The sequence below is a fragment of the Hippichthys cyanospilos genome, chromosome 22 (genome assembly GCF_059441005.1).
Source record: "Hippichthys cyanospilos isolate Australia breed blue-spotted pipefish chromosome 22, RoL_Hcya_1.0, whole genome shotgun sequence".
Classification (NCBI taxonomy): Eukaryota; Metazoa; Chordata; class Actinopteri; order Syngnathiformes; family Syngnathidae; genus Hippichthys; species Hippichthys cyanospilos.
The window spans coordinates 102,539-122,687 of record NC_142390.1 but is presented as its reverse complement, the minus strand read 5'-3'; the positions used below and the strand labels follow the sequence as shown (position 1 = coordinate 122,687).

At 57.1% G+C, this 20,149-nt stretch overlaps 3 protein-coding genes across 7 annotated transcripts in view; 2 read left to right on the top strand and 1 right to left on the bottom strand.

Annotated features, from left to right (window-relative positions):
- LOC148405212 (xylosyl- and glucuronyltransferase LARGE1) overlaps positions 1 to 5,641 on the top strand; it is a 53,871-nt gene extending 48,230 nt beyond the window's left edge. For all 4 annotated transcript variants that reach the window (XM_088406871.1, XM_088406872.1, XM_088406870.1 and 1 more), the window contains 7 exons: positions 1,355 to 1,480; positions 2,042 to 2,197; positions 2,559 to 2,722; positions 2,898 to 3,176; positions 3,245 to 3,391; positions 3,777 to 3,972; positions 4,652 to 5,641. In XM_088406871.1, coding sequence (XP_088262997.1) covers positions 1,355 to 1,480; positions 2,042 to 2,197; positions 2,559 to 2,722; positions 2,898 to 3,176; positions 3,245 to 3,391; positions 3,777 to 3,972; positions 4,652 to 4,849 — 1,266 coding nt within the window. In that variant the 3' untranslated portion in view covers positions 4,850 to 5,641. The remainder of the gene's footprint in view (positions 1 to 1,354; positions 1,481 to 2,041; positions 2,198 to 2,558; positions 2,723 to 2,897; positions 3,177 to 3,244; positions 3,392 to 3,776; positions 3,973 to 4,651) is intronic.
- A 161-nt stretch (positions 5,642 to 5,802) lies between these two features.
- Positions 5,803 to 18,013, top strand: LOC148405211 (chloride anion exchanger-like). 2 transcript variants are annotated; one of them, XM_088406869.1, is made up of 20 exons: positions 5,803 to 10,331; positions 10,404 to 10,543; positions 10,764 to 10,874; positions 10,951 to 11,111; positions 11,283 to 11,447; positions 11,533 to 11,685; positions 11,750 to 11,832; positions 12,300 to 12,447; positions 12,537 to 12,650; positions 12,722 to 12,799; positions 12,858 to 12,953; positions 13,029 to 13,135; positions 13,773 to 13,842; positions 13,914 to 14,006; positions 14,095 to 14,190; positions 14,536 to 14,869; positions 15,161 to 15,306; positions 15,530 to 15,589; positions 15,702 to 16,668; positions 17,081 to 18,013. In XM_088406869.1, the coding sequence occupies exons 1-19, from the start codon at positions 10,156 to 10,158 to the stop codon at positions 15,726 to 15,728; spliced, it is 2,358 nt and encodes a 785-aa protein (XP_088262995.1). In that variant the 5' UTR covers positions 5,803 to 10,155; the 3' UTR covers positions 15,729 to 16,668; positions 17,081 to 18,013. The 2 variants fall into 2 exon arrangements, with proteins under 2 accessions (XP_088262995.1, XP_088262994.1); XM_088406868.1 differs by having other exon boundaries at positions 15,530 to 15,595.
- On the bottom strand, positions 17,052 to 19,946 carry ankrd16 (ankyrin repeat domain 16). Its single transcript, XM_088406876.1, has 7 exons — positions 19,296 to 19,946; positions 18,671 to 18,891; positions 18,549 to 18,591; positions 18,286 to 18,412; positions 17,595 to 17,756; positions 17,429 to 17,507; positions 17,052 to 17,247 (listed from the first exon to the last, which is right to left on the bottom strand). The coding sequence occupies exons 1-7, from the start codon at positions 19,625 to 19,627 to the stop codon at positions 17,075 to 17,077; spliced, it is 1,137 nt and encodes a 378-aa protein (XP_088263002.1). The 5' UTR covers positions 19,628 to 19,946; the 3' UTR covers positions 17,052 to 17,074.
- Positions 19,947 to 20,149: the final 203 nt, after the last annotated feature.

The window sequence follows — 20,149 nt, the reverse complement described above, 5'->3', positions numbered from 1 at the left end:
TGGCCTCGTGACGCTCGGCCGCGAAAAGCCGCACTCTGCCAGACGCGTTTACATTTGATTTAACAAGCGCTCGGTCCGGACCTTTTCCGCGGCGACCGCGCCGACATCCGGCCGACGGCAGCGACATCCCCCCCGCCGGCCGGGCTTCCCTCTCTGGATCGATGGCGCGCTTGGCCATTGGGCGCAAAAGGGCGCGTGACGCGCCGCCGGCGGCGAGAGGCCAAGAAATGTGCTCGTGCTGCTAACAACGGAGCGGGGGAACCTCGCCGCCATTTTTAAAGAGAGGCCCGAATGTCGCCGGCTATAAATCCTTTATTAACCCCGATTGTAACACGGGCACAAGTTGGCGGCCCCGAGGTCGCAGCCGCCGAGTAAGGACGCCCGCAAGTAAGGCCGGTACCGCTCGGCGCGTGTTCGGAACCGCCGCCGCTTCAGTCTTGGCGATTAGGCTTTGGGTTAGGGTTTGATGCGCGCTGTTTGTGTACGATGCTGTAATTTCCCAGGCCGCGAGCGTTCGATGAACGCGACACCAGTCCAACGTCAACAAGGTCGTTTTCTCTTTTTCCTCGTCCGTGACATAAATTGAAAAAGTTGCTCATAATACACGTTCTAGCGCATTTGCGATTGTCTGTAATGAAAGGTGAGTTTATTTCCTTGTAATGTTCAATTTGGGTGTTAGTTGTGTGTTATAGAGCAGGTGGTTGCTTGCGTGTGACGTCCTGTACATTGAAGTTGTTGTACTAGGCTAGCATGCTAATTATGCTAATGGAGCGTAGCATTTATTGGTGTTTGGCCAGCGCCGGATGCCGCCTGTTTAGAAGTTTAGAATGTTATGCTACTGACCGAGTAGTGGATTAAATGGCGTATGTACAGTACGTGTGTATGTTAATATTTGTTCTTTTTTTGTCCTTTGCGCTCAGGCTCGGATGCATTTTGCCCTTATTTGCTATCTGGGCGGATAGCAAATAATAGCGTGGATATTGATTTGGCGCCTTATGGATATCGCCACGGTGTAATTAAAAACCGAGCAAAGTCCTTTTTGAAATTTGTTCAGAATGGGCTGCCTCTCAAAATTTGACTGGGGCTCCCCCTGCTGGGATTCTCATTCTGCACGTGCCCTTTCTTGTCGTTTGACTTAACGGTATTTGTTGTATTTCTTTGTTTGTTTGGTTTGGTTTGGGTTTTTCTTTTGGGGGGGGACTCTTCCATCCGTGCGTGTGTCTATCCTATTTGCGCACTTCAAAACGTCCCGGCAAAACCAATTAAAAGCCATTATCGTTAATCGGGTCAGGCCAGCCTTTGTGTGAAGACCGGGGAGCAATCAATGTCATCTGAAGCGCGCGGGTGTCTGCAGGATATCTTCAATGCCGTGATCAAGCAGAACCCCTTCCTGGTTCACCAGCTGCCCTGCTTCTGGAACGTCCAGCTGTCCGACCACACCCGATCGGAGAAGTGCTACAAAGACGTGTCGGACCTCAAGGTGAGAGCGGAACTGTACCGCCGCCCGTTCGCGCGGGGCTTCCGCGCGCACTCGATCATTCCTCGGATAGTTTCCTGGGTTACGGGGATCCGACTTAGTTTAAGATCCGACGCGCCCCGAAAGCTCGGAACGCCGCCGAATGTTAACGAAGCCCCGAGGCGCGGCTGAAACTGCAAATGAGGCAGTAGCTTTATATGAAAGGGCGTTCCGTCGGCTGCCGGGCAAAGCGAATATTGGCCATTTAAAACAAAGGAAACTTGGTAGTCTGTTTCCAATACAAATGCACATAATTTATCATCCGGCGTAAAAGCGGTACGTGCGGTATGTCGTCCAAAAAAAAAAGCGATCCCACGTTCCTCGGTTCTCGTTCCTTGGAGCGACCCCAATGTTCCCCAACATGTTTTTTTCACGGTTATTCCTTTGAGCCGATTTTGGGGTCGACGCCTGTACCCCCCCCTGAACCGGCCCAAAGTCGGACCCGCCCCCCGAAACCCCGTCCTTTGCCGGAGCCGGACCTTGGGTCGCAAACCTGCCCCCCCCATCCACTTGTTTTCCGAGCAGGTCATCCACTGGAACTCCCCGAAGAAACTGCGGGTCAAGAACAAACACGTGGAGTTCTTCCGTAACCTCTACCTGACCTTCTTGGAGTACGACGGCAACCTGCTGCGCCGGGAGCTGTTTGGCTGTCCCAGCGAGGCCGATCGCAACAGCGAGAACGTGAGTGCGCGCCGAGCCTTGCCACCAATTCGCGGCAAGGGAAGGTTGTCGTCCGCGTCGCCGTTTTCCAGCAGACGAGGCAAAAATAAAAAAAGGTGTTTCGCCGCACGCCGGGAGATCCTCGTCTAACTCGAGTCGAGGCCGAAACGCTCCGCGCCGGTCGGGCGTGGTCGGCTGAAGGATATTTCGCACCGTCGGAAAAAGGTTGAAAGCGTTTGAGGTGAAGTCTCTTCCGAGGTCGTCCCGAAGCGTTGCCGCGGGCAAAGAACTCAGCTTCTAAAACGTAGCGTCTGGCCGCTCATGAAAAAGTGTCTGGAAGAGTGCGATTTTTTTTTTTTTTTTTTTCTCCTCCCCCCCGTAGCTCCAGAAGACGCTCTCCGAGCTGGACGAAGACGACCCGTGCTACGAGTTCCGCCGCGAGCGATTCACCGTCCACAGGACGCACCTCTACTTCCTCCACTACGAGTATCAAGTCACCCCCGACGACGCGGACGTCACGTTAGTGGCGCAGCTCTCCATGGACAGGTGCCCCCTCGCGTAGCGGCGTCCTTCCACCCTCGTCCCGCCCGCTCTCGCCAGTAATCCGAAAAGGATAAGGCCCGGTCGGTGCCCTCTAAAGAGCGATGAGGAGAGCGCGTTTTCATTGGCGGAAGCGCGTCGGTGGCGAAGGTCCCTGACGGCGATGTTTTGGCGGCCTCAGGCTTCAGATGTTGGAGGCCATCTGCAAGCACTGGGAAGGCCCCGTCAGCTTGGCGCTGTACCTGTCGGACGCCGAGGCCCAGCAGTTCCTGCGCTACGCCCAGGGCTCCGAGGTGCTGGCCGGCCGAGGCAACGTGGCCTACCACGTGGTCTACAAAGAAGGCCAGTTCTACCCGGTCAACCTGTTGCGCAACGTTGCCTCGCGCCACGTCAACACGCCGTACATGTTCCTGTCCGATATCGATTTCTTGCCCATGTATGGCCTCTACGAGTACCTCAGGTAAGTAAGCGCCCGTCGGTCGGGCTTTCTCCCTCGCCGCGGCGCTCGGCTTACGGCTTTGTCGGCAGGAAGTCGGTGGCGCAGCTGGACATGGGCGACAGCAAGAAAGCGCTGGTGGTGCCGGCGTTTGAGACGCTGCGCTACCGCCTCTCTTACCCCAAGTCCAAAGCCGAGCTTCTCTCTCAGCTCGACATGGGAACGCTTTTCACCTTCAGGTGAGCCGGGCGCGTACCTGCCCCGCCGGACCCCGCGCGACGCCGGCGAACCGGGCCCCGAAACGCCGGCCCGAAACCAAAAAAACGGGACCGGCTTCGGACTTACTTCACGCGGGGGTGCGGGTTACCGTCTCCAAGCTCTCGCGCGACCTGGGAGGAGGGGGGTCGGAACCCGGAAGCGGGCGGACAGAAAAAACAAAACAAAAGCGGGTCTTTACCCACCCAAGCTAACAACCCGAGCGCGCGGCACGAAGCGAATGGGGCGCCGCGCTCGGACGCGAGACTGGAGCAGGAGGCTCCGAAAGTAGAGCCGAACCTTCGAGCTCGTAAAATGAGGAAGACGGCTCGGTGTTTGTTTTTTTTTTAAACCCCCCCCCCCCTCCAGGTACCACGTGTGGACCAAAGGCCACGCCCCCACAAACTTCGCCAAATGGCGGACGGCCACCACGCCTTACAGGGTGGAGTGGGAGGCCGACTTTGAGCCGTACGTGATGGTGAGGCGGGACAGCCCCGAGTACGACCGCCGCTTCGTGGGCTTCGGCTGGAACAAGGTGGCGCACATCATGGAGCTGGACGCGCAGGTAAAACGGCCGGCCGCTTTCAACGAGACGCCTTTGCGCGGCGGCGCCGTAAATGTCCGTCTCGCGCCGGCGAATAACAAGCGGCAGAGGCCTAACGGCAAGACGCCCCCGCCCATCCTTCCCACGGCCGGGGAAGCGGCCCGCAAACACAAATAGCAGGATTTACGGTCGGGCCTCCCGAAAGCTCTCCTTCCTGTCGCTTAGGGAATGGGTGGAAAAGGGCGGCCTTCCCGCGGGGGGGGGCGCGTACAGTACGATCGTTGGCCGCCGCCCGCTTTCGGCCGGCCGGGGTCATCCGCCGGTTAGGTCCTTGTAAAGTTTTTCAGCCGGACGGCTCAAAAGCGGCTCTGCCATGGCGCGCTTCATGCCGGGCCGCACCTTTAAGAAGGAAATAATCCCATGGAGTTTTTGCGCAGGTGCCGAAACTAACGATCCGTGACTTTACGCAGTAAGGCAAACGGTTACTTTCGGCGGCCGCTTACTTCTTCGACTCGCTTCCCGCGTACGTAATTTGCAGACTTGTCAAATTCCCCCGAAACGAGACAAAAGTCCCCGAGCATGCGCTTCCTCGGCCTTCCTCCCGTTCCGGGATGGACCCGCCTCGGCCGCGCGCTCCGCCAGACGGCAACGAAAGGGCCACTGACGGGAGCTTGTTTTTCCTCTCCCCCTCTGGCTGCAGGAATACGAATTTGTGGTGCTCCCCAACGCGTACATGATCCACATGCCGCACGCGCCCAGCTTCGACATTACCAAGTTCCGCTCCAACAAACAATACCGGGTCTGCCTCAAGACCCTCAAGGAGGAGTTCCAGCAAAACATGTCGCGGCGTTACGGCTTCGCCGCCCTTAAGTACATGACCGCCGACAACAACAGCTAGCCGGCCGGCGCCAGGGAGACGACGGCCCTCGGCCGGCTCGCCGGACCTGACTCGGACCTTCCCCGAAAACTTTGACCTCAAGCGCGGCGGGCGGGGAAGGAGGGAAGGGAGGGAGGGAGGCGGGCAGGCAGGCAGCTCGGCTTCCGGGAAGTAGCCGCCGTACGCGTGCGGCTCCAGGAAACGGGGATGGCGCGCGGGCCCGGCGCCGCCGCGCCCTCAAAAGCATTTTTGCGTTTGTTTTTTGTTTTTCCCGTTCCCGCTCCTCCAAACGGAAATGGGCAAGACCAGCCGCGGGGAGCGCGCGCCAACGCTAATCCGTCCCTCTCGCCTGCGAGGAAAACGCTCGTACTTTCCAGCCGCTTTCCAATTTCATCCCGCCTCTGGTTTGACAGCATATTTGTGTGCGTTTTAGATGATTTTTTTCTCCCCCCTTTTTGCTCAATCTGCTGGTTGGAAGTGGCCCGAGTCCGCGTCCGATGAAAGACGAGGCACGAAAGGGGCGGGAAAAACGGATGAAGACCTGCTTAGAGATAGATAAAGCTTACTTCGGGTTTGAAATGAATCACGTTTATTCTTGTACTTGGAGCATTTCGATTTGGTATTCCGGCGTACGCTTTATTTGAAGTTGCTTTAAACGAACCTTTTTTTGAAACTGGGGGCCCCTCCCATTCACCGGAAAAGAAAGATGCAGAAGAGCGGGTGTGTGCGCGTGCGGGCGCGACATTTGTGTGCGAGGTGAACGGGAGGGCGGACTGTTGCTGCTACCTGAATAAAATGAAAAATGTCAAAGTTTGAACTAGTTCTCGCCGTCGTCACGGCGAAATGATCTTTCAACAACACGAGCCGGGGCCCGGCGGTCCCGCGGTGCGCGACGGCCCCGGCTCGTGTTGCGTCGCCCGGCGCGACTCTTCGGTAGCCGGGACGTCGCTCTTGATCTGCCGTTCGCGGGCGTCAAAGTGCAACCCCTAAAGCGGAACATAAGATTCGGTCTGCGGCCCGGTCGGTCTGCGGCCCGGCGCCTTACTCCTCTTTCCATCCCATTCCCGCAGCTTTTTATTTTCGTCGAAAGCCGTCGGGGCTTTTTCCCCGTCGGGGCCGCGCGCGGGTTCCGTGTCGGGAGCGCTCTGGAAACTGCTGAAAACGTTCAGGGATTTGACTAAGCGGGATTACGCAAGAAGCTCAAGCAAAAGGTGACGGAGGGAGAACAACAATAGCCGTTTGAACTTTGCTGCTAATCAGCCAAGGTGTCCACATTCTGATCACTCCCGCGATATAATCCCCACGTCCACACTGCCCGCTGGCGGGTCCGTGTCGGCGCCGCTTAAAACACCGCGTTTGCGAGTCGTCTTTGGCATTTGGATCGTTTTTCCCCCGATCTCCCTTTTGAACCCTTTTTGCCGTCCTCGAAACTAGTTGGGAGTGCGGCAGACGCGTATTTGATGGGCGGCGGCGGTCGCGGCGGCCCCCCGACGCAAACCCCGGCTTACTGTTGGCGCGCTCGAACGTCACTCGCCGTTTAGCTCGAGCCAGAATTTGCCTTTGCCTTTGTCTTTCCGCGCACTTTACCACGATGTGGCTCTTTGTGCTTGGACTCGTCCCGATTTTTCCCGCGCTAACGTAGTTGTCATCTTTTACGCAGAAGCTCGGAAAGCCACCAAAAAAGGTTCCTCGGCGAGAGTTGCCTTTTACAGCCTTGGAACGCAAGACTTTCCATGTAGAATGGTCCAAAGTCTAAGAAGCATCTCAGTCCTTTGGCCGTACGGGCGGGAAAAGGGTCAGGCGAGACGAGGAAGTCGAGCGCGGACCGCAAGTAAGTCGTCGTTTGCGCCTCCCGATTTTCATCGGTCGAGTCTCCCGGCTAAAGGCGGGTCGGCCGTCGTCTCCGCCCCGGCTTTCAAGTCGCCGCCGATGCGCTTGGTTGGCTCCTCTCCTTTATTGGCCGCGCTACGTTTTGCAAAAATGCGCAATTCCGGAACTCCTTCGCTGCCACTGACGACCGCGGGCGGCTTTTTGTCCGCGGTTTTCTATTTTGTCGATTAGAAGAAGAAGAGTGAGGACCGACGGAGGTTTAGATCCGGGCTTGCGTCATTTCGCTGACGGGTCCCGAAATGAAACGCCCCCTTTGTGCACACCGACGCGTACGCGGCGGCAGATTTGCGCAAAGCGGGCAAATTGCTTAACCACGCTCACAATCTGATCAAGTCTGTAATCTTGAAGTATGCGCCCAACATGACAACAGCACAGCACGCGTGGATGCCATTTATATTGAGCCGGCGCATCTCTCCAAAGACTCAAACTGCCGGCGTCCCTCTCCACTCGTGGCGCACGCGCAGCGCGGCGAAGGTGGCCGAGGAGCCCGGGGCGGGAGGAGGCCGCGCACACCGACCGACCGACCGGCCGGCCCGGCCCGGCCCGCCGCCGGCCATCTCTCCTGCCCGCACCCGAGGAAAAAGCGCCCACCCGCTGTCGGCTCCTCCGGTGATTGAGCATGAGCCGGCTGACCTTTCCAAATGGGTAAGTCGCACTACCGCGAAAAACCTCAACTTATTAACCTCCTTCGCAACATGTAATCTCAAGCCTTATTGCATCTACCAAAGATCTCCTTTATCAAGACAGTAAACGTTATCTTTGGAAAGAGACGCGGCCGCCGTGTTCTTTATGGCCCCTTTATTTAGCGGCCAAAACAACGTGCCTCCATCGCGCCTTCCGCCAAGGTAACGAACGTTGCACCGTTGCGCAATTCCGTCGTCGCCGAAGGCCACTCGGCGTCACGCTCGCCGTCACGCTCTGGTCCCTCACATGGATAGCGGGACTCGATAGCGGCCTGCCGCCGAGCCAAAGTGCGACGGAAACCCCAAATGAGCGCGCGCGCGCTATTTCGCCGACGAGCGCCGAAATTGCCGACGGGGCGAAAGCTGCTCCGCAATGCGTCGCTAGGGGGCCTCAAACAGCGTTCTCGTAGCATGATTCTTGGACGTGGGCCTCGGGAGGAGATTTTATACATATATAGAAACAAATACATACGTATGTACTTACGCGCATGAGCCGTGATTGGTCGGAATCTGCAACCGTGATATCATTTTCAACTAGTGGCCATAAGTATACCCAAAACAGTATCCTTTCAATTCAAGTATTTGTATATTCAATTATTTTCAAAAGTGTTAGGGATAAACAATGTCTCCAAATCTCTGCTAGCAACAGAGTTAAAAAATAGACCGAAATTTTGAAGAACGTCCTCCACCACAAAAAGCTCGATTAGGAATACATGACTAACATTAATAACAAACGGTTAGTGCGTGTCCTCGGAGATGAATACCGCCAAATCTTTCTTGCTTATCACCGCGCGATAACAATTCTTTTAGTGCACTGCACATGGTGTAAACATTACACTACGTCCTCACGTCGCGCTGCACAAAATAAAGAGGGAAATCCTACCATCCAGCGATGTGGTGGTAGCCTATCCTAATAGCGGGCGTTGTCCTTCGAGGCCTCACCTCGTCCTTTCCTAACACGGCATTCGGAGGTGACTGGCTTCGTTCTTTCTAGTTCACGTGATTTTTCTAGGCCGGACAATCATGGAAGCAAACGTGCGGGCGGCGGGGAAAAATGTTGGCCTTGGCGCTGTCCAGGACGGCGTCAGCGTTTATCAGACATGAGTCATGCGTACTCACCTCATGAGTTTATTTGATCTTAATAAACTGGGGGGAGGTGGAGCGAACGCCCGCGTTTGCCGTGAGTTGAAATCGCTGGAGTGAACCGCTCCATTCCGAGCAGGCGTCTCGGGAAGGTCGTTGGCGCAATTAACCGCGCGTGCGTGTTTGCGTTCCGGCGAAAGTCGTCAGCGGCGCCCGCCCGCCCTCCCGCCCGCTGATAACATGCGCGCGGAACGATTCGACATTTGGAAGATTTCCAAGTAATATGTCAAATCCCGTTGGCAACGTTTTAACGGCTTGTATAAAATGCGGTCATGGAGTCCCGCAAGGCTCTATCCTCAGTCCCCCCACCCCACTAAACGCGGCACCTGTTTGATTGATCGTCACGAAATCGAACCGCCGTGTCCACCGCGATGGAGCGCAAACGTCTCGTGGAGCCATCCCCGAACTCAGGCGGGAAGTCGCTCATTTTCATCTGCAGAAGCCCACTGTTGAGAATTTACCAAAACGGGAACGCGGTCCAAGTTGGATCGTCGTACGGATGAGAGCGTACGTACGTTCGATGGGACCGATCGGCGAGCGTAAAACAAACCGAGAGCCGATAGATGAGATGGCAGGAAACGTTCCCGTAAGTCATCCATAAAAAGACGCTGAATTTGTGGAAGCGGCGGTTGAGGTTTGTCGACGGGCAAAGCGCCGCGCCGCCGCTCGGCGACCTCGCGTGAAACGGCGAGCGTCGGCCCGTTCCCCTCCATTCTAACCACGTCAACGTAAAGTCCCGACCCAGCCGCTATTTTCTAGTTGCTCAGAAAGCCTGCGGGTCCGCGACGGAGACGTGTTTTGTCCCGTGTTTTGGGGGCCCGCTCGGCAGCGGTTCCGGCTAGCGAGCGTCCGAAGACGGTGCTGCCGTTGACCTTTGGCAGCATTCCCCCCCCCCCGCCCGCTAAAACAGCTCCTTGATTTCCACCTCCCAACAATGGCCCGTCCCGTCCCGTCCCGTCCCTCCTCCAGGGGCGGGAAAGCGCTGAAACGTTTCAAAGGCAGATAGATATCAGTGAGAACAATGGTCAAGGATAAGGCGGGCATCCCAACCGGCGGGATCCCTTGCTCATTACTGTTAATAATTACAGTCCGGGCGTCGTCCCCATTTACTGACGGCCGAACGGCCGGCCGGCGCACTTGCCTTCCCGGCGTCGGAGGGGGAACGTTTGGACTTCTAGCGCTCGCCGGGTAGGTGACAGCACTACAACGGGGGCTTTCTTTTCACGGCTTCGGGGAAAAGCGCGCTCTTACTGTATTTACTTCTTGAGGAGCCATTATTCTCGTCCGCTTCCCGCCGCGAATATCAACATTTTGACCTCGGGTCCAAAAGACGGGATGTCATTTTCTGGTAACTAGTTTTTGTTTTGTTTTGGCTCCTCTGAGCGCGGGCGCAGGACGAACGTTCCAAACGCCCGACGTCGGGGCGGACCTTGTCCTCGTCCCGTTCAAAGCGAGGCGCACAAAGGCGCTCGCTCTCCAGAAAGCCGTTGACGGAAAGCAGGCCTCTCTGGCGCGCCTCTCTACTTGTAATGGAGATGCAACGCGACAGGCGGTCACGCGCTTTTGTCCTCGCAGCCTCAAAGGCGATCTCGGGCTTCCCGCCGTCCTTAAATGCACCTGGGCGTCAGCGGGTCCGGAAAGGTAACGCGAGCGGGCGCCATGCGAGAGGGGGCCAGCAAGTACGCGGTGGAGCGCCCCTCGTACTCGGAGGAGGCCTTCGCCGAGGAGCACCCGAAGCTCCGCAGGCGCGGCAAGGGCGCGCTGGACCACGTCAAGCAGTACTTCACGTGAGGCGACTTTGAGAGGTTCCCCCGTTTCCCCGCCCCCCGGTCACCCTCCGCCGCTCGCGGTCCGTGCAGGTGCGACGCCCGGCGCGCCAAAAACGCCCTCCTGTCCCTCCTGCCGATCGTGGGCTGGTTCAAGATCTACCGGATCAAGGAGTGGTTGCTCAGCGACGTGGTGTCGGGAGTCAGTACCGGACTGGTCGCCGTCCTGCAAGGTCGGCGCGCTTCGATTTGGCTCCTTTCGAAAGGCCGGGGGAGGCGGGGCTTCCCGGCTAGCGTCGCCGAGGCCGGGACCGACGGGGCGCACCGGCGGGGGGTTTCCATTGTTTGCTTTAGGAAGCGACAAATTCCCGCCGCGCGCCCGCCCTCTTATTTGGATGAGCGAGCGAGGAAGAGTTTTCATCTTTGTCTGTCTCGCGGGGCGCGCGGCCTTAGGTTTGGCCTACTGTCTCCTGGCTTCCCTTCCGCCGTGGTACGGCCTCTTCTCCGCTTTCTTCCCCGTGGTCATCTACTTTTTCCTGGGAACCTCCAGACACATCTCCGTGGGTAAGGCGCTTCTCCCTTTCGCCGCCGCGCTTGCCGGCGAGCCCGCGTGGCGAGGCCCCTCCGGCTTTTTGCCCAGGTCCCTTCCCGGTGCTGTGTCTCATGATCGGCTCGGCGGTCACCAGGCTGGTGCCGGACCGGGGCCCCCCCGCCAACGTCACGGCTTTCGAAGGCCTCACCAAGGACGAGCAGAGGGTGCTGGTGGCCTCGTCGGTGACCTTCCTCGTGGGGATCATGCAGGTGAGCCAGTTCGCTCCCGCTTCGTTCCTTTTTGTGCGAGGAGACGTGCTAGCCGCTCTCTTACCGAGACGGATAGAGGAGCGCGGCGTTTGCTCGCACGCGGGCTAGCTCTCGGGAGGGGAAGGGCGTCCGCTGGCGTGCGAGCGAACGCTCACGGTGCGTGTGTGGCAGCTGGCCATGGGCATCCTGCGGGTGGGCTTCGTGGTCATGTACCTGTCAGACACCCTGGTGTCCGGCTTCACCACCGCCGCCGCCATCCACATCCTGGTGTCCCAGCTGAAGTTTGTGCTGGGCCTGCAAGTCCCCGGAATCAGCGGACCGCTCTCCATTATCTACGTGAGCCTAGAAATCGGCTCGCGATCGGCGGCGCCTCGCGCTAACCCGAAGCCTGATAAAACAAAACTTTTTCCTTTTTTCGCAGACTTTGGAGGTGATTTTCAACCAGATCCAGGCCACCAACGCGTGCGACGTGGTCATCTCCTCGGTGATCATGGCGGCGGTGTTCGCGGTGAAGGAGCTCAATGAGCGATTCAAAGCCAAGCTGCCCGTTCCCGTCCCCATAGAGGTTATCATGGTGAGGAACCTCTCGCGGCCGGACGCCGTTCGTCGAGGTTTACGCAAACGAATGTGTTCATCAGACTGTCGTCGCGTGCGGCGTTTCTTACGCGTTTGACTTCAGGACCAAATACGGCATCGACGTGGTCGGTCACATCCCAAAGGGGTAAGACTTTTGCAGGCGCGCTCACGCAGACTTTGACGTTTTCCGACTCTGCCGTTGTTTCTGACGATGTCTCCCGCGTCCCTTTGCTTGGACCGCGGTTATTTTTGCCGTCTCCGCGCCAACCGAGCGGCCGGCTCTCGGAAGGTCCAAGCGTAATTGCGCGCGAGCCTCATCCGCCCGACGTTGAAACGGATCGGACGTTTAGGGTAACCGTCCTGGAAACCGTTGCCGGTTTTGCCCGCGATCCCATTTCCTCCGTCGCCCGTCTCCAAAAAGAGTGTTTTTCCGATTGAAAAGGAGCCGTTTTTGCCGACGATTCGGTGGGCGGCCCGTCGGGCAACGGGCGAAAGCGGCTGTCCGCGCTGAAAATGTTTCCAGACGGGCGGCCGACCTTCTGAGCGTTTCGGGGTCCCCGGCCTCCAAGACGAGACCGGGCCAGCACGGTGTCCTGTCGCTTTCCTTCTCAGGTACGAGTCCCCGACGGCGCCCAGCCCGGACGTTTTCCGAGAGACGGCGGCGGAGGCCTTCCCCATAGCCATCGTGGGTTTTGCCGTGGCCTTCTCGGTGGCTAAAGTCTATTCCGTCAAGCACGACTACGCCATAGACGGAAACCAGGTGCGTGGCGCAACAACCCGTGACGTAACAGTCCGTGACGCCGAGTCCGTGACGCCGAGTCCGTGACGCCGCCCCTTTTCCTTTTCTAGGAGCTGATCGCTTTTGGAGTCAGCAACATTTTCGGCGCGTCCTTCAAGTGTTTCGCAGCCAGCACCGCCCTGTCCCGGAGCGCGGTGCAGGAAAGCACCGGTGGAAAAACTCAGGTGCCGCCCCGCCGCCGTCGCGGACCGCGCCGAAGCGTCAGGGGACCCGAAGCTGATTTCGTCGGCTTCAGGTCGCCGGCGTGCTGTCGGCGCTCATCGTGATGGTGGTCACCTTGGAGCTGGGGTTTCTCCTGGACCCCCTCCCAAAGGTGGGCTCGGCCTCACGACCCCTTCCCCCGGACCGGGCTTGACCCCCGTTCCCCGCAGTCCGTGCTGGGCGCCGTGGTCATCGTCAACCTGAAAGGAATGCTGACGCAGTTCCGGGAGGTGCCCCATTTGTGGAGGCGGGACAAGCCGGACTGCGTAAGCGCCTCCGCGCGTCGGCGGGAGGATATCCATCCGGGTCGTATTCGTACCTCGTTTTCTTTTCCCGCCCAGGCGGTGTGGCTGGGCACGTGTGCCGCGGCCGTCTTGCTCGGGTTGGATCTGGGTCTGGCCGCCGGTCTGGCCGTGGAACTGCTCAGCGTGGTCCTCAGGACTCAGTTGTAAGCCGTCCGTTTGGTCGCGCGGGTTGACGGATCGAGGGGGCGCAAACGCCTTTTCGTTTCCGTCCTTTTGCGGGATACGATCTCGAACGAAAACTTGCGGTACGGGCCGGCGGGAGGTGGAAATTGAAAAGTGCAAATTTTACAGGGGGGCGAGAAAAGGATAAGAAACCACCGGGCGACGTCGCTTGCTTTTTCGCCCCATTTTCAAGCAAATTCAAACATTTCGCTTTTGCCTTTTTTCATAAACGGGTCTGGAGTTCATGGATGGGTGGAAAAAAAGAGGTTTTTTTCCACCCCTGCCTTTCGGGTCTTTGTTTCCCTACATTCTACGAAGAAAAATGAAAACTGGAGATGGACCTTTTCTTCCGCGGGTTGGAAATGTTTGAATGCGGCGGGCGCACGCACGGCATACGGGGAACGGCGTCCCCCCGAAGACGCCTGCGCGTCCCCCGCCGAGCGCTCCGGGCCTCGGGGAAGCGAAGGCGTCGGCTCCGGCCGCCGTCGTTTCCGGCCGCCGTCGTTTCCGACCGCGTCGCGGGAGAGCGCCTTAAAATGCTGCGGTTGTGGTTTCTGACCGCCGCGTTCTTGTTTTGACGCAAACGCACGCGCCTGTACCTCCGGCGGCGCCTTTCAGCCCCCGCTGCAGCGTGCTGGCCAACATTCGAGGCACCGACATCTACAAGGACAGAAAGGACTACGCGAACGTGAGCCGGCGAGCGCGCAACCCGTAACGGAGAACCTTCCCTTTCCGACCAAAGGCGCCTTTGTCCTCCAGATGTACGAGCCGGAAGGGGTGAAAATTTTCCGGATCCCCGCGCCCCTCTTCTTTGCCAACATCGACTTTTTCAGAAGCAAGCTGACGGAAGCCGTAAGCGCCGCCGTCTTTCCCCTCCTTCCGAACGCCGCGCTCGACGGCGCGGCCAGAATGACCGGGCGCCTCTGGGAACGGCCCTCAGGTCGGCTTCAATCCGCTGAGGGTGCTCAGGAAGAGGAACAAGGCGCTGCGATCGATGCGCAAACTTCTAAAGGGAGGTTATCTCCGGTGGACGCCGGTAAGCCATCGGCCGCTTGCGCTTCCCGCCGCCCGCCGTGCGGTCGTTCCGTTCGGTCCTCGGCCAATAGGCGCGCGCGTTGTCTGGCGACTGCGCGGTGCCAAGCGCTCCCTTTGCGGGAAAAGGGAAACCGGCAAAGGTTGCGCTACGGATATGTTTTGACCCGCTGATTTTATAACCAGATGGTAAACGTCGCCGCGGCGGCCGAGACGGCATCATAGTCGGCCCGTGCGCCGGGTTGCGACGGGTGTCTCGGCGGAAAAAAAACAAAACGACAAAAGCCGCCCGCCGTCGTGGGGGCAAAAGACCGAAGGCGCGAGGCCGCCGTCTGTTCTGGGACCGCAGGACGGCTTCCTGAACGCGGCGGGCGGCCCCGCGGAGGAGCCGGAAAGCCGGCCGGAGGACCTGGACCTGCCCGTGGACTACGGGGACCTGCCGGCCCGCGTGGACTGGAGGGCCCCGCTTCCCGCCGGCATCGCCGTCCCCCCGGTGGACCTGCACAGTCTGGTGCTGGACTTCGCCGCCGTCTCCTTCCTGGACGTGTCGGCTCTCAAGGGTCTCCGAGCGGTCAGTTGCGCGCGCGTCCCGCCGGGCGGCGTGTCCTCACCGCGGCCTCTGTCGCAGGCCCTCAAGGAATTCGTCCGCGTGGAAGTGGATGTCTACATCGTCGCCTGCGACGGTGAGCGCCCCCTGACGAACGAAGAAATACGCGAACGTTCCGGTCGACGTTTTCTCACGTTTTGGCGAAGCGAGGGGGGACTCCCGGCTTCGGTAGGGTCAGCGGAAGCGCGGCCCTCGATGAGAAGGAGCCGGGTCGCCGAGGAGGCGGCTCCCGAGCTTAGCCTACCAATGCCAAGCAGTAGCGCCCGCGGCTAACGCTGGCGAACAAAGCCTTAGAAAATTCCCGCAGGAAGCAGCGGCGCTTTTCTTTGAGCGTTTCTCAGATGTCGTTTTGTGTGTGCGATCGTAGCTTCCATCCTGGACAAACTGCACCAGGGCGGCTTTTTTGACCACGAGGTGCGGCCGTCCATGTTTTTCCTGACCCTGCACGACGCCGTGTTGCGCATCTCGGACAAACACCCGCAGCGCTCCCAGAACGCGTCCGGCCGCGACAAGGTTTGGGATTTTTGTCGTCTCTCCCCCTCTCTCAAAGATAGTCATCGCATCGAGTACAGTTCTGTCGAATCGTCTATTTTTGCATTTAATCTTTGAGCCGTGTGTCGTAAAGCTGCGTTTCCGGATACGTTTCGGACTCATTTTTTTCCCGGTTAAGCCCGGGCGCCGAGATCCAAATTTCCATTGTCGATGCGTTCTAATGGCCAATTGATTTCCTTTGCAGATTGGAACCACGGCCACCGTCCACTATCATGCAGGAAATCTCCGGAGCAGAGATAAGGACGTACGGGTGACACTCTCGCTCTCACGCACGCGCGTTTGTATAGCAATTCTTGTGAGGACAGCCTTGCGTTCCGTGTGGACTTCGAAAATGACGCTAACGTTTTTACCCACAGGTCCTGGATCATGAAACCAGGTTCTAACTTCTGAGTGATTTTTTGTTGTTGTTTTTTTGGCCTTCCAAAAGGACAAGTTGTTCTTTGGTTTTTTGTTTTGTTTTTTCCGGACGTGGGGGGGGGGGGGGGGGCTCATCAGAGCACAGAACACTAATTCTGCATGTAAAGCTTTTGACAATCTGTATGTACGTGCGCCTTTTAAAGCATGCAAAGATGTAATTCCATGTTTTCATATTGTACATAGCGATTCGTGGACTTTTATATAGCTTATTATTGGGTCTATATTTTCAGGATGACAATAAATTCCGTTTTTCTAACACCTTGTTTTGAAATTGCTCTAGGGTGCAAAAGTCAGCTGCAACAAGGATCTGAACACGAGACGGGTGTCGAATAAATATAGAACAGTCATACAATTATGCTAACTTATATCCAAAATGATATTTAACATAAGCTACTGGTTTGTATTCACAGAATCCGATGGAATGACCAGATCTAAATATTGCGTTGCGCAATTAGTGCAAAGGGCTGCAATTTGTGCGGCCCTCAACTTGCATGTAAATGTGCTCTTCGTAATCATTGAAACGTTTGAATATATATCACTTTAATCGCGTAATTGGGAGTCTTCGGCATTCCCTTTTTGTCCCACTCCAACCCCAGACGTATATTTACAAATGACGTTGGTGATTTGACGTAATAAGGTTTTGTTTCCGGATTTTGTCGTCATACGTCTCCGTGTGCGGCTAAGATGCGCAAGACCCTTTCGGCCAAGCGATTCTTCCTCGTTGGTTTTGCGCCGTCGAAGTGAAGCAGGCGTTTCCGCGGGAGGCCGAGGGCGTCGTCACGACGGGCCGCTGGGGGGCGCTGATGTGCGAAGCCACATCCGGCGATCCAGCAGAAGAAGAAGGTCGACCCCCCCCCCGCGAATGCGAACGGGTGCGGCGAGATGGCGTCCGACCGCTGAGTGAGGGTAAGTTTTCCTTCCCGTTTCTCGCTGACGTTCGGGAGTACAAGCGCGACCCTTTCTTGAGCTCGATTTAGTACATTTTGTTGCCAATCGAGCTTTTTCCCGGTCGCCGTCTGATACGAAGACAACCTTGCTCGTTTTTTCTCCTTTGAGTGGCTCTACGTTTGAACGATCGGAATGCTCGCAGGTGTCATTCGATCACGCGCATTCTTCATACGTCCGTATGGACAATGGATCGCTGTTATTGTACGAGTGAATTATTGCCGAGCCCGTGGTTTTCTGATCACTTTTGGCTACGTGAGTCCATGTGTGTTCCGAACGACCGGAAAGCCGCTTGCTCGCGAGGGGTCACGCGTTTATCGACGCAGATCGGCAATCCGAAACAATTGTCTTCCCTTCCTTTATTTGATTAAAGGCGCAAATGCGGATCCGAGGACGCGGAAGCAAAGACCCGCACGACGTCCACCTTCTGCGCGAGCTGCCGGGCCGTTGCGCCGGACGCGTCCTGGGAGTCTTGGAGCCCGAGCCTCATCAACGTCCCGGCGGCGTCCGCGCGCTGTCCGATGGAGGCCGTGTGGAGAGCTTGGGGGGGGTACAGAAGGAAAACTAGCCGCACAAGTCTCGGCCTTTGCTACGCGAGGAAAAGAAAGTCCAACGAGCGGCCATTTCTACTTCCGCGAAACAATGCTCTCTTTCCGTGATCGTAGTACTGCTTGAATCGGATCCCGCTTGTTGAAAGGCGCGAGCGCATAAGCGGTTTTACCCGTCCTCCCCTTTGTGTCCCGAACGCGAAGATCTGCTCCCAGTTCTACCAGCGTCTTTATAGCGGAAACGTGGCCCTCCTAAAGACGCACAAAAAACGTTTTGTTTTTTGTGATTCCACCCGCAAGCTATTTGGGGGGGAAATGGCACGGTAGTTCTAATCTTACCTTGGCGGCATAATGCAAGGGGGTGAGCCGCAGCGCGGTGGCCCTGCAGTTAACGTCAACGTGAAGCTCCCTCACTAGGAACCGCAGCGCCTCCTCCTGGCCGGTGACGGCCACCTGGTGCACTGGCTGAATCCCCAGAGCGTCCGTCGCAGTCGGAGATGCCTGCAGCCGAGTTAGAATAGCGTCAATTTCGGGCGCAGCCACGCCGCTTTTTCCTAGTAATGGCAACCGGGCGTGTTACTGTCGCGTGGGTGCGCTATTCTAACCGTCCGAGCTCGTCGGCGTTACGCTGAATGAAAATTCCTTACGCTGAATGAAAATTCCTTACGCTGAATGAAAATTCCTTGCTGCTGCTCTTCTTCGGCAGGCATGTTCAGTCCCTGATGAATGTGAAATGAATAAATACAAACAAAAAAGCACTGGTGTGGCCCATAACTGATGAAAATAGATCTCCCGTCAAACAGCTGCCGGTGCGTTTTATCGTCCGGTGCCGTCCGTAATCCGAAAAATACCCTACGTCCTCACTTGCGAGCCAGCTAAAAACGTCGGCGCTTTAAAACCTCCGCGTGAAGTATTGACTCGAGGCGTAGAAGGTTTTGCCGCGGAAGGGATCGGAGCGGGGCCTGTTCCGGTTGATTTGCTCTTCGTTCGGAAAAGGGAACGTCCCGCTCTTCGAGAAGCGCTAAAATACGCCCGACGGAAGACTTTCCTGGTGCTTTGCCAAAAGAAGCTTGGCCAGCGAGATGTGTCCGTTCCTCAGCGCGTCCATGAAAGGGGTGACCCCACAGCTGTCTCGTTCGTCCGGGGCGTAGTCACATCTGGACAGCGCATTATTTGGCTCGCGTTAGGTCACGCGGAATCAGCCGCTTTTATCCGGCAACCCCGGAAGACGGCGCCGTCCGCTTCTTCTCGCGACTTCGCCGGGAAGCCCCGCCGCGAGGGCGCTCAGCTCACCTTTCCAGCAAGACGCCAACAACCTCCCGGCGGCCGTGCATGGCTAGACGACGGGCCGACAAACCAGACGGTAAGGCGGCGACGTCCGCTTTCTCCATGGGAGACGCGACCGAGGAGCTCACCCGCCGTGTGCAGGGGTGTCCTACGCGTCTTACTTCGGCTCCTCCAAACTTGGGGAGCGGCGTCCAGGAGGTAGCGGACCACCGGGGGCCGGCCCTCCCTGCAGGCGATGTGGAAGGCGTTCCAGCCGTCTTTGTTTTTCAGGAAAGGGTCCGCAGAGTGCTCCGCCAGCTCCCGGATCACGCTCAGGTTCCCGTGAGCGCAAGCCATCATCAGAGGAGTCCTGCGAGGGTCAATGGGATGGAAGGTGTTTCAGAAAAGTTCCGGCTATGGCTGCTAGAAGGTAGTGAGAAAGCATACACTATAAAAACACAAATGGTTGCAAAAGCTCTTTAGCCTCCGGGGTTTTACATGCTATTTCTCGAATCGCCTTTTGTCGCGGTGGCTCGCCCCGACGGCGTCAAATGTGTTTTAGTGGCGTACGTAAAAATGACAAGCGTCCTCCTCCGAGCCGGATTCGAACCAGCGACCTAAGGATTCCTGCCGTCACCGATACAGTCCTCCGCTGAGGACAGTCCAACTGAGCATGAGCATGGCTGGCGCCGCGTCCGCCCCGAGCGGCGGTTATAGCCGGGATACACGCGTCGATTTGACGCTTTTGCGCCGTTTCGTAGTGCGAACTCTCACCAATCCCCCTTCTTGAGACTGTCCACTTTGGCTCCTTCCTTCAGCAGATAGCTGACACATGCGAGGTGGCCCTTCGAAGAAGCTTCGTGCAGCGGACGCTTGTAATCGGCGTTAGAAACTTCCACATGGGTGCCGACTTGTTTGATCAGAAAATCCAAGACGTCCAAATGTCCGTGTCGGGCGGCGTAATGCGCGAGAGTATCTCCGGAGCGACCCAGGCGTTTGTCTCGGCCAGCCTCCGTGAGTTGCCATGTCTCCATGTGTTTCTTCAGAGCGCTTAACTGTCCGTCCCGGGTTAGTTTGACCAGCAATTTCAGACCGTCCTCCTCCATGCTGATCGGGGAGAAAAGGAAAACTCCCAAAATATCGATTGGAGAAAACGGAGTCCGCTTCTTTGGTTAGGTTTGACGACCTTGACACGGGGCGAAGATGAGGTTGGTTAACCGTGAAGCGACAGATTCATAAAACATCAATTCGAGGGATGAGATCGCGGTTATTTATAGCTCATATATCAAATAATACCAATAATAATACAGTCACCATAACGAGCGCTCTGATGTTATCAAAGGGAGGGGAGGGGTACGTCACTTATTCAGGCGTTTTATCGACACCCTAAACCGGTCTTTCATCAGGAAGTGGCATTCGAACCGATGAATTGTGGGTAATGAAGTTTTTCGTACTATTGTCGCTTTTTTATATACGTACATGTTTTTCCATTAAATATTTTGATTTTGAGTCACCAAATGCACAACATTTTTCTCCAAGTATATCCACCGAGCATTATATAAAGTCTTATAAGTGTTCATTTAAAAAAAAGTTTATTTGGCTGTAACTGTGGCTATGTTTTAAAGTTT

Coding starts and splice junctions, on each gene's coding strand:
- LOC148405211 (XM_088406868.1), top strand. CDS start 10,156: ATGCACCTGGGCGTCAGCGGGTCCGGAAAGGTAACGCGAGCGGGCGCC. Junction 12,954..13,028: donor GGCGGGACAAGCCGGACTGC/GTAAGCGCCTCC, acceptor TTTCCCGCCCAG/GCGGTGTGGCTGGGCACGTG. Junction 13,136..13,772: donor GTGGTCCTCAGGACTCAGTT/GTAAGCCGTCCG, acceptor GGCGCCTTTCAG/CCCCCGCTGCAGCGTGCTGG.
- ankrd16 (XM_088406876.1), bottom strand. CDS start 19,627: ATGGAGGAGGACGGTCTGAAATTGCTGGTCAAACTAACCCGGGACGGA. Junction 17,757..18,285: donor AGGAAAGTCTTCCGTCGGGC/GTATTTTAGCGC, acceptor ACTCGGCTGCAG/GCATCTCCGACTGCGACGGA. Junction 17,508..17,594: donor CCTTGCATTATGCCGCCAAG/GTAAGATTAGAA, acceptor GTGCGTCTTTAG/GAGGGCCACGTTTCCGCTAT.